The 13,111-nt window shown below is 31.8% G+C and overlaps 1 protein-coding gene across 1 annotated transcript in view; it reads right to left on the bottom strand.

The window, feature by feature from the left end:
* DNAH8 (dynein axonemal heavy chain 8) overlaps positions 1-13,111 on the bottom strand; it is a 402,529-nt gene that overhangs the window by 347,209 nt on the left and 42,209 nt on the right. Inside the window, exons 4-7 of the mRNA XM_051996876.1 lie at positions 11,889-12,037; positions 8,775-8,964; positions 7,597-7,760; positions 4,876-5,052 (exon numbers count right to left, since the gene is read on the bottom strand). Of these exons, the coding sequence (XP_051852836.1) occupies positions 4,876-5,052; positions 7,597-7,760; positions 8,775-8,964; positions 11,889-12,037 (680 nt within the window). The remainder of the gene's footprint in view (positions 1-4,875; positions 5,053-7,596; positions 7,761-8,774; positions 8,965-11,888; positions 12,038-13,111) is intronic.

Below are 13,111 nucleotides of genomic sequence, written 5' to 3'. Positions count from 1 at the left end.
TAAAAACATTCCCATTTTATAGATAAAGAACTTGAGGTTCTGGGGGATCAGATGACTTTGACATAGCTATTATATGTCCATGGCAGAATCCAAACTCAGATTTCCTGACTATAGATACATTTCTCTTTACTAAGTCTCATGGCCTTTCAGTCAACAAAAGAAATTTAGTTTATTCAAAATATTAAGGCTGTACCCTTTGGCCACATTTCTATACATAAAACAAGTAGTTATTTGATTCTTCTGAAAATGGAAAACAATATACAGGGAAGAAATCTTGTCCTATGTAATCTCTCTATTTCCCCAATATCTAACAGAGTGATCTGATCATAAAAGTCATTTGACAAATGGTTTCTGAAGTTGACTGATGCCATTCAATGATGAATATTCAATGAAGAACTATAAAATGTTCTTTACTAAAATAAAAACTGACAAATCACTAGAGAGGTTATTCATTTTTCATGACTTGGCAATACCAATTAAATTTATTGCTTCAAATGTTATACTAATCATACTATCAAAGTAGATTAAGAATCTATAGAAGATAATAATAAATTTATGAAAAATGTATTTAGAGAAACAAAAAATCATGAATTCTAGGGAAAAATGAAAAATTAAAAATGAAGAACGTTGCATTATTGGTTATTAAATAAATATCTGGATAATGTATTTGGTACTTCCTAAAAATTTAGAAAAAGAGAATCATTGAAACTGAATAAACAAACATACATAGAAAACAAGTTAACACTATAGCTGAATATAAGTAAAAAAAATTATAACTATCCAGGGAATGATTCCCTATTTTTGAAATGAACTGCTGGGAAAACTGAAAAGCAATTAAGTAGAAAATAGTTTTAGACCACCATCTTTCAGCATTCCCTATACTACTATAAAGTTCAAAGAGATAAATGATCTAAATATAAAAAATCAATTCTTTGAAAAATAACTATTATTTAAAAAGTGTTATGAACACAGTCAGGTCCAAGACTCCCCAAAATGACAAAAAGTCTCCACAGTTAAGGAGCATTTACTACATTCCTGCAGGAAGCCAAGTCCTGTCCTTATAGTGCAGAAATATGTTGGTACAAAAGTGAGAGTGTGTTTTATTAACCAAACCTCTCCTGGTACCACCCAGTTATTCCCAATTAATTAATTTTCTATTAATTAATAACACCTCTTTCTTTGCTTTCTTCATGCCTTTCTAGATATGTTCCCCCTTCCCTTGTCATACATCCTATGTTCAAAGATGGCAGAAAATTCCTATGGGGTGTGTTGGTTAACATGCAATTAGTCTATTAAGCATGCTTATTCCCCCTTTTGCCTTTGCCAGTTCACTGATCCTGACCAGTCTGAGCCAGATCAGAGTCTGTGATAAGACTGGTTGAAAAGGATACATACTGAAATTATTCCTGATGTTTTCATGAGTAATGATTATAAAGTATTCTAACATTTTTATTTCAATATTGTAGTGTCATTATAATTATTAATTTTTTAATTAATGTTATTGCAATTATTAATTAGTGGCAAAATCCTTCAAGTCTATGCCTAAGCTAAATTTTTCATTTTCTTAAACAGTTAGAGGCAGTCCTCTGCTCACATGTGTTTAATTGATACTTGTTGTATATTGCTTTGTTACCACATCTTGTGTTTTGATAAAAGTTTGAAAAATAAAATGTTTGGTAAGAAAAAAAAAAAAGGATACATACTCATTTCTGATTGGTTGAATATACCTGTTAAGCAATTTTGTTAATTATTTTCAGAATTCTAGTTCTCTGTGGAAAACAAACTATCTTGTTGCCCCATTCTGGGTTCCATCTATCACAAAAAGAAACATATATACACACATAGGTATATGCATGCATATACACATACACACATTAATAGATGGAAGAGTTAGATGGATAGACATACAGATGGTTAAAGGGAAAATTTATAAATCAAACATGGGTCAGAGATCACAAAATGAAAAACAGAATGTATAAAATAAAATAAAAGTCTTTGCATTGTCAATCTCATTAAAATAAGAAGATAAACTTTGATAAGGGAATTCAATTTTTGCATAAGGGCAAAAATGTGTTAAAGACTAGAACTAAAAAGAAAGACATAAAAATCTCTGTTCTCAATTTGCTCACAGTCTTACAGGAGAAATAACATAAAACAACTGCTTACCAATAAGATGCACAGAATATAAAATGGAGATATCAAAAGAATGAAGTCATTAGCATTAAGGAGGATTAGGAAAGTTTTCCAGGAGAAGATGGGATTTCATCTGAGACTTGAAGGAAGCCAGGAAACAGAGATGAAAAGGTCTCCCTTTCATTTAAGGCATTTGGGCCAGTCAGGACAATAGAATGTCTTGTTTTAAGGAACAAGAACGAAGTAAGTCAGTGTGACTAGTTATAGAGTATGTGGAGGAGAATGAAGTACATGAAGACTAGAAAGGTAGGAAGGGGTTAGAATACGAAATATTTTCCAAAGAGAGGATTTTTATTTGACCCTTTTGGAAAATCAAATTAATTCTATTCTACATCACTGCTAACATTTTCTACAGCTGCCTAAATCACGTTTCTTTGTCTCTGAATTCAGAAGTTCAAATAGGTTCATTAATCTCTCTGAGTAAAGTTTAAAATTCAGTTTTCCTATAAATCACTTTAATTAAAAGAAAATTCATTATTTTAGCACTAACTACCCATATACAATTAGAAGAAATCTGTTGCCATTATTTATTCTTGCATGTAGACAATGACAATTTCCTAAATGGAAGGAGGGGTTGTTGTTAGCCTGCATTCCCAATTTCTAGCAAATCATAATGTCTCCCATACTTGTGATGCTTCAAAATTTATAACCAAACGTATTTTTCCCAGCTACAGTAATACAAATTTTGTAGCAATTATATTTTTTTCTTCATTTATAATGCGGCCTTCTACTTTTTGGATACTACTTTCTTCTGTAAAAATACCTCTCATTTGGGATCTTCTGGCTTCCTGAGTAGTTAAAGCCATACCAGACCATAGATGTAGACACTAAAGTGGCAGTCATCAAAACCATTTGGTACTACCTATGAAATACAGTGGTTGATCAGTAGAACAAGTTAGGTATGTAAGGCTCAATAGTCAGTGACTATAGTAATCTAGTTAGTATTTGATAAACCCAAAGAATACAGCTTCTATTATAAAAATTCACTATTTTACAGGAATTGCTAAGACAAATAGAAAAGAATACAGCAAAAATTAGGCATAGATCCACATCTCACACACTATACCAAGATAAGGTTAAAATGTGTTCATGATTTAAGACATAAAGGGTGATGCTGTAAGTAAATGAAGAGAGCAAGGCATAGTGTTTTCTGTTTGGAGAAGGGAAGAGTTTATGATCAAAGAATAGAGAACAGGATAAAATATGAAATGAATAGTTTTGATTACATTAAATTAAAAAGCTTTTGCACAAACAAAACCAATGCAGTCAAGATTAGAAAGGAAGCAGAAAGCTGTGAAACACTTTTTAAATCCAGTGTTTCTGATAGAGAACAAACTCAAATTTATAAGAATACAAGTTATTTCCCTGACTGATAAGTGGTCAAAGGATATGAACAGGCAGTTTTCAATGAAGAAATTAAAATTATCTGTAGTTATATGAAAAATGCTCTAAATCACTACTGATTAGAGAAATGCAAATCAAAACAACTCTGAATACTACCTCACACCTCTCAGTTTGATTAAAATGACAGGAATGATGAAAGAGTATGCAGAGTTTTAAACTGGGTAAATTTCTAAATTGCTCTCCGGTATGATTGGATCAGTTCATAACTCCACCAATAATGCACATCAGTGTTCCAATTTCCCCATATCTTCTCCACTATCATTATCCTTTTCTGTCATATTAGCCAATATGATATGAGGTGGTATCTCAAATTTGTTTTAATTTGCATCTTTTAAAAATTTTTTAAATTCTTTTTACATAATAGTATTTTATTTTTCCAATTACAAGATAGTTTTCAACTTTATTTTCATAGATTTTTTGTTCCAAATTTTAAATAATATTTCCATATTAGTCATGTTGTTAAGAAAAATCATTAAAAAAGGAAAAAGCACAAGGAAGAATAAAAAAGGTGAAAATATATGTTTCAATCTGTATTAAAACTCCATTGTTCTATCTCTGGTTGCAGTTGGCATTTTTCATTCCCAAATCCATTAGAATTGTCTCGGATCACTGTATTGCAGAAAAAAATCTACATCTACCACAAGTGATCATCACACAATCTTGTTTTACCATGTACAATGTCCTTCTGTTCTGGTTACTTCACTCAGCATTAGTTCATGAAAGTCTTTCCCTCTTTTTCTTTCTTTTATGATCTCTTTGGATTTACCTGTACAAAACATTTATAGCAGCCACAAGAATAGTTACATGTTCCCAGAATAAGGAGGCCCTAGTTGCTAAGAGAAATTCTAGGATGTGAATTCTAGAGGGGAATGAAGGCTAGGGCCTCTCCACAAAATGGAGGCTTCAAGAATGAAAATGAAAACAAATGAAAAAGATGGCAATCTTTACAGGAAAAGGCTGCAGAGGTTTCAGGGTAAAAAAGCTCGAAAAGCTGAAAGAAGTTTTAAGGTAAGATAGCATGGTATGGAATTCTAGGAGGAAGAAAGCCAAACTGGTTGGATTATATAGTATGTGGGGGTGAGTTTATTACAAATTTGGAGACAGCTGGAAGCCAACTTAGCTATATATCAAGAGATCCTGGTACCACATGTAAATTTAAACATCAAAATTTAACTGTAAACCACAATACTTGCCAAGAAATTCTGTGAGAATAATTTGCGAAAGGAAATTATTACCTTGTTTTAGTTTTGAAATAACCAAAAGTAAAAACAGACTTACCTTTAATATTTTTGAATGTGCAACATTTAACACATTTATGACAGCTTTACAATCTGGCCCTTTAATCTGCTCAATAATAAAATTAAATTTAGCAGACATGCGCTTCCAGTGTTCCAATTCAGTAAGTGGACCTGAATCATCAGCTTCTTTTCTCATCTGTTCACTCTCAATTAGAACCTATAATTAATAAAATGATGAGACATATTCAATTGAGAAATTTGCACTATATCTCCAAATGTTGCTATAAATATAAAAATCTCTACAGAAAAAGAAGATATAAAAATGCCCATTTATTGATATTTCTAAATCATGTCTGACAATGTCACTCCTGCTCAAGAAGTTTCACTTATACCTAATACATCTTGATTGGATCAGATATAAATTTCTCTGTTTGACATTTAAAATCTTCACAAACTGGCTCCAACCCATATTTCCTTCCAGTTAACTTTCCATGACTACCTCATGTACAGCCAGAATGGACTACAAAATATTCTCTCATTCATGATATTCTATCTTCAACTCTGTACTTCTGAATAGGCTGATCCTCTTAAGTAAAATGCACTTCTGCTTCCAACCCTTAAAACCACTAACTGCACTCAAAGTTCAGTTCAAGTGCCACCGCCAAAACAAGGCACTTCCAGATCCTTTTTTTTTAATATTTTTATGAGTATTTTATATTTATTTTATGAGTATTTTTCAGTGACTTTCACTGATTGTTTAGCAACTGTGCCCCTCCTACATCTACTAGCATAATATAAATTACTTTTGAGGACAGAGCTTGTTTCACTTTTAGCTTTGAATTTTCAGTACCTGGTCTAATAACATTTCAAGGCAACCAGAAAATAAGATGAATAAATGTGAAACTTCACCCTATAAAGCTGTTTCCTGAATCTTCTTGTTTTTGTAGTACGAATTAATTAATTTTGGTGGGAAATGCTTGTGTGTTTATCTATCTATCTACATACATATATATATATATATATATATATATATATATATATATATATATATATAAACACACACACACACACATACACATAGCTCTCTATATATAGATATGGATGTTTCTAGCTTTATCATTAGGATCCCTGCTTAAACACAAAAAAAAAGATTGATTGCTTTGGCATAACTTTTTCTTACTGATCCTTTGCTATATCTGCCACTTTCTTTATTAAATGAGCATAAGATATCTGTTTAATAAATCAATGAATATGGTTTCAGATTGACAGTTCAGCTAGTTTGTAATTTCTGGAATCCACCAATAAATGCTGAAATCCTGCTCTAATGCTAGTAGTTATAGAGAAGTGTTTGGCAATAGGAAAATCATCTTAGACCTTATCCAAGTAATTTCAGCTACTCAATTAGTTTGTCAAAAAGCCTCAGTCTTTTTTACCTATATAATGGTCCCAAGAGCATCAATGTCAATGACAACAACACTGTTAATATTTTTTAAATTAACAATTACAAAATTGTTTAATATAGATACAGCAAGCATTATAATCAGGTTTTTTTGGGAGGGTGATTGTGGTTTTTTCCCTTGAAATCCAAACTTGCCTTGTCTACTGATGGATATTAATATCTCTGGTATTCAATTTAAATACTCTTTAGAGATTGAAGGAAGGAATAAAAGGCATATGGAAATGAAATGTTAAGTGCAATGGGTGAATCTAGAAATAACAGACCTAGTTAAGGAGTCAGAATGATAAGAACTACATACACAATTAAGAGAAAATAATTCCAGAAACAATTCTCCCCAAGTTTCAGATGTCTCTTTTCAGGCTCAGTCCTTTCAGTTAACCAGATAATCTGACTGTTCCTATTCCTTAAATTCTCCCCACTATTTTAACTCTTCTTCTGGTCCACCAGAAAACACTGATTATAGTTCAGTGATAAAACTCATTAGGCTTAAATTTGATATTCATAAACAAATCTAAGTGAATCTGATCATAAAAAGAAATGCATCAATCAATAAGTAGTAGGATCCTATTTGGCCTCTCATCTGTTTTGTGGTCTATATTCAAGACGCAGGAATTGGGATAAAGTTCAAAATATTCCTGGATTATTAGAGTCTTATTCTTAATTCATTATGCAATTTTCTACAGATAAAATTTTTCTCCTGATTTTCTCTAGATTCTTAATATCAGCTTCAACTGATCTATAATTAGCTTGCTGATCAAAGATCAGGCTATCATAAATAACAATTGTAGGGGATCTATAGAGAGTAGTGTGAAATGTGAGTCACTCTCCCTGGAAAAAGAATAGCTTAATTTGAGGATTTCTTCCAGATAACTCTACCCACAAATTCCAAAGGAGCTATCCATGCCCCCTCCCTCCCTGGTATACAGCACTAGACCTTTCTTTATTCCTTATACATCACTATCTTGTGTACCATTTAGACAAGTACTTAAGTGTCAGATATAGGAGTAGACCTCACAAATAGTGAATCTGCACTAGTTACACATGGGTTGATTGTTAAGAACCACAGAATCATAAATTGAGCTAAAAAAAGATCTCAGAAGTCATCTAGTCCAACTGTCTCATTTTACTGATGAAGAAACTGAGGTCAGGAAAGGGATGTGACCTCCCTGAAGTCACATACACAGTAAATGAATCACATGAGATCCACCAGGGAATCCCCTTCACATACAAGAATTATATATTAACAACCATTTGTGATAAATGTTATTTAAAGTTAATATAAAGTATGATGGCTCAGTCTACCTGTTCAATCTGTTTATACCATATCATGAGTACTTCTTCTAGTTGATGAACCATTTCTACATTAGCAGCTGCTAGTGATACTTCTTCAAAGGAATACAATTTGGTCAAGTCAATAGTATCTATCTTCTTTAATTCTACAGTTCCCTCAATACTTATCCTGGCACCTAAAAGCAAACAAACATTAGAAACCATATAAACTTTCCAAAAGAATAATACATTCTTCTTTGTAAATATCCATATGTTGCCTGACACATATAAGCACTCACCAAAAATTTGTTGAATTCAAATTAATTGAATAATAAATGCCAATATAGAATTTTATCAATATCTATTTCCCAAGAATATTAAATTTTAAAAGGTAGTCATTCATTTAACAGAAATAAAACTTAAATAATGACTATGTCAGTGATTTAGTAGATACCTTTTCTTCAAATTTAATGATGCTAAAATTGGACATTTTCAAATGTATCTTTAAAAAACACTCAGGACCAGCCTTTACTAGCAAAGGAAAAAAAGGCTTCCCTCTCTCATGGAAGAAACCAATTGCCCCATTCTAAAATAAATCTCTACCGAAAGGTAAGAGCTTGTTGGAAATGCTCTCTGATCCTAAATCTGATTGCAAGGCTCACCATACTTTCTGTAGAACAAAACATTTTTTCCTTTAATTCTGCTTTGAATGATGTTCTTAATAGGCATAGGTTCTAACTTTTTTCAGCATGAAGATATATTTTCATATTTTTCATATATAAAAGATCCCTTTTAGTACATAAGAAACTCCTTTCTTAAAACCTGTACTATTAATATATTGAGAAACTAAGCAAAAACTTATGAATTTGGTAATTCTGTCCAATAATTGTGTATTTTATTAATTTTATCTATATTCTTTGAAAAGGAGTATCTTACATGGGCCTTACTTATTCAAGTTATAGAAATAACGTCTGATTATTTACTGAATTACTTAATGAAATGGCTTTTATAGCACAATGGAGAGAAAAAAGTTATGCTGCATATTTACTATAGATGAGGATTTCTTGTAATAATTTGCTAATTTCCCAGGGTTCATTAATCAATATATTGGAAACAAGTGGTTTATAACAAGTTTAATTTAACAAGTTAATTTAACAAGGACACTTTTCTTTTGTAATCCATTTTATTCCAAACTATAGTTTTATTCTTACCATCTAAAAAGGCAAGGAATCTGTTAATGGTTTCTATGAAGATAGTTTTTTCAGTTTCTCCTTGTGTAGTCTGGTTTAAAGCACCCCAATTATTTGTTGCATGAATAGCTGGTAGAAATATCTGTGACAGCATATTCTTAATTCCAACTAAGAGACCTTCAGATGCATCCATAAAGCCAAACAGAGTGTCCTGTAAAATATAGCAGTCAAATATTTATGACAGATTAAATATTTCAGAGAACTAGTACAAAGTTATAATCATCAAACTGACATTACAGTTGTCATAAACAATTTAACTTTATAAGAAATTTGAATAGTACCAAAAAGAAATGGCCTTATCAACAACATAATAGGTTCTAGCTCAAGATCAACTATTCAGTCTCTTGTTACAAGACCAAATTTTTCTTCTGATTCAGTTTACAAATTCATAAATTTCAAATTTTAGTCCATGCTACCTTTTTATGTCATAAAAGTACTAAAAATATAAAGGAATTTTATGTCATAAAGGAACTGAAAAAATGATGATGAAGGTAACAATGATGATGATGATAAAGAACAGGGAAATCCTTATATCAACTATATTATATAACTATACATGAAATGGAAGCTTGGCTTAGAAGATAAAAGAGCTGACCAAATCAGAAAGATCTTAGGTTTCAGTCCTTCTTCTGATACATACTATAACCATAGGAATGTTATTTGCAAATCCCCATGGCTACAAGTTAAAGTAAAGTTGATTATGTGCACCAATGAAGAGAGTCCTCAACAGGAATTAGAAATCCTGAAAATTCATAAATCCATACTAAATAAATTCTCAAATTGACTTGGATGTATGTTGGAGAAGGGGGGTGGCACAGAGATGAGATCTCACTCATTTGGGAAATCCCCAATGTGGGAACTTCCTCCCAATATAAGTAAAACTAAAAATCATAGTTTTACAAAGTTTTACAAATCAGATAATAAAACTTTAATGACTTGCCCATGGTCAGACAGCCAATGTATATTCAAGCTTCTTAACCATGTTCCTCTTAATACATACACCTCCTTCTCCTATTTCTTCATTAATTATAGTAAGCACTTTCTCTTGGATCCTCTAGGCTTCCATAAAGCTACTTAAACTCTTCCTTCCATACTCTGCTACCTTCTGGTACTCCACTGCTAACTTTAATTCTGATAATGTTGATTATTACCATCACCATAAGCCCGTCTGTATATGATATTAAGCTAGACACTGCCCAGAAAATGCTAAAAAATAATGTCACTACTCTCAAAAAAGTTTTATCTAAGAAAAATAATAATTATCTGAAAATATATAAAGGGTCATTTAAAAAGAGATGGTCCATTGATGTCCAAAAAATATAGAATGAAGGTCACATAAAATTTAAGAAGAAAAAAAACTTTACTTTTAAAGAGATTAGTTTCACAAATCCTATTTTTAAAACCATGTATAGACTATTAATAAAATACTTATAAGAAGAAATATAGTATATACTGGGAAAAATCCTAGACTGGAAAGTATAGGAGGCTATCTCCAGCTCTGCTAATGAGCCCTACATTTTCTTCCAATTTGAGTCTATTTTGATGTACCTAAGGTTTACATTTCAGCAATTTTAAGTTAGCAGATGAAATGGGCAAGTAAGTCACTACTGATTTTTTAATGCTTCCTTATAATTTGACACTGTTGTTCAAGTTTTCTGAGAAACTTTCTTATCTTTCTAAAAAATTCTTCTATGCTTTGACTACTTCTTCTTAGTTTCTTGATGCAACTGTTCACCCAAGGTTCAATCTTACAACTTTGTTCTACTTTCTTTAAACTGTCTTCCTTAAAAATTTTATCAACTGATTTAAGTCTTAAACATCTCCTCTATACAGATGACTCCAAGCTCTACATCTTAAGGCATTATTACAGTTACAGTTACATGACCCAAACTTCTGTCCTGTATCTCCAAATAACTACTGGACATTTTCACTCAAATAATAGACCTGTCCTCTCACAATTAATAGGTCAAATAACAAAAATTATTTTCCCTTAATTTCCAATGACTGAAATGTAGGTGCCAACTAAGAAGTAAACAAAGGATAAACTGCTTATTTTTCACTTGGGGAAAGTAGTAAATTCTCAATCGTTACAGCCATCCAGATGCCTTTAATTTCATCCTTAAGAAACCAACTGTCTTCTTCCTATTTTCTAAGGATTTGGTGAGTTCTCAGTGCTATCAGCCCTCTAATATGCTTCCAACTGAGGAGAAAAGCAATACTGAGGCAAGAAAAGCAGACTGCTAATCATTGATTGCTGAAACAAAGATTTGTAAACCCCAAACTTTAACTCTAAAAATAAACAAAATATTAACCACAAGCACCACTTCCCTTTTTTAATGTTATTCAATCATGTCAGTTTTTCTAACTCTTCATCATCCCATTTTGGGATTTTTTTGTCAGAGATACTGGAGTCATTTGCCATTTCCTTTTTCAGATCAGTTTACAGATGAGGAAGCTGAAGCAGAGTTAAGTGACTTGGCCAGGGTCACACAGCTAGTTCGTGTCTGACTCAGGACTTGAATTATGAAAAATGATTTTAAGCCCAATATTCTACCCACTTCACTATCTAGCACTTTTCACCTGCAAATCATCTTTTTTTCATTTATCTCTCTCCCTCATAGTAATAGCCATGAACTTCCTTAAAAAGCATTCATTTATTTTAAACCTTAAAGAACTACCCCAAGTAGAACTACTAAATTAAATTTCCCATTATTTGATCAGAGAAGTTCTAAGATTAATTTAGTCCGCCAAGAAGGGAAGTAGGTCAATTTTAGAATGAAAATATGAGGGGAGAAGATGAGAAGAGAGGACTTTAGAGAGCAAAAACCCTTAAAACCTACATAGTACTTTACAACTAGGAGCTCATCAATTTGAATTCTTCCACAGATGCATATTCCAAAGGGACAAATTAAAAAGAAAATATGCTTTTGGAAAAGACAGACAAGAAAACAAAAAGCTGGTATCTCTCATCTGGTTTAACTCCTTCATTTTATAGATGGGAAGGTGGGATCAAAGTCACTTAACTGTGGTAAGGGGACTGAGCCAGAGATACAAAAACTATTTTTTAAAACATACCTCAGATATATTTTTTGCATTTATAGAAAAATCATTCTTATATCGAACAAAAAATAAACACAATCCTTTGAATTTGTCAGGTGCAGAATCTACATATAATCTCATTATTTTTGCTCCTTTTGCAACGCCAGTCAGTACTCGACCACATTCTGAAAAAGAAAATTGTCTTTTTAAGAGCTTTTTAAATGATCAGATGAATCATTTGAATTGTATGCAATTTTGTCTATTTTATTTTACTATACATTTCCAATATGCTGAATGAATCTTTCAGTGTGTCTACATTAGAAAATATAGATAATGGCTAATCTTAAGAAAAATGCCTATTTCTTATTTCTCTAGCTAAAAATCCCCAGAAAATGTATCTACATTTGTTTTTTTTTTTAATAAACAGCATCTATTTCTTGATTAGACAATTACACAAAGACAAATTAGGTGAATGACCAAATGATCTTAGGAGGTACTGCCTAGATAAAAGGTCATTATTTGTAGAGAGGTCTCCTAAGAAGCTGTTTCAGAAATGGAAGTTGAGCTATCAGACAAATATTTTCCTTTAAAATGAATGTGAATAGACAGTGACCCCAGTATGATTAGAAAGTATTGCAAATGAAATGTGATTTTAAATATCTGCTTATATAGTTTGTTAGAAAAGATACTGAAATCTAGAAATGTAAGCAGTGTGCTACCTAAGTAGGATATTAATATTTGTCAGGGGAATCCTGGAGATTTGTGAAGAAGATGGAATTTTAGAAAAATGGGTGTTAAAAAAAAAAGGAAAGCATGAGGCAGCTTTTTGAGAAAGAAGAGAGACTTTAGAATGAGACTATAATAATAAAAAGAGTGCTACTTTAAAGAAGTCTCTCTTTGGTATATATAGGCTGGGCTCTAGAAAAGGAAGTGTTTATGGAAATTCTGAATAGGTTCTTGGCAAACTACTAAAATTTTCATCCAAAATATACTTTATTCTTAGAGATCTTGACACTAAATGTACTCAAAATGAGTGACATTGTATATACAACATATACTGCAGAAGACACCATTGGGGATAGAACATAACACTATCAGTAAAGGCGAAAGGCAGGTCAAGAGCAGGTCTTTGAAAATGAAATCCTAACACAAATGTTTAAGACCAAGAGACATTTACCCAACAGATAAGCAGTCAGAGGATATTTAAGAACAGTTCTGAAAAGAATTTCAAATCATCAAAAATTATGTGAAGCATTGCA

The sequence above is a fragment of the Antechinus flavipes genome, chromosome 4, assembly GCF_016432865.1.
Source record: "Antechinus flavipes isolate AdamAnt ecotype Samford, QLD, Australia chromosome 4, AdamAnt_v2, whole genome shotgun sequence".
NCBI classification, from domain to species: domain Eukaryota; kingdom Metazoa; phylum Chordata; class Mammalia; order Dasyuromorphia; family Dasyuridae; genus Antechinus; species Antechinus flavipes.
This window is presented reverse-complemented; position numbering and strand designations above follow the sequence as displayed.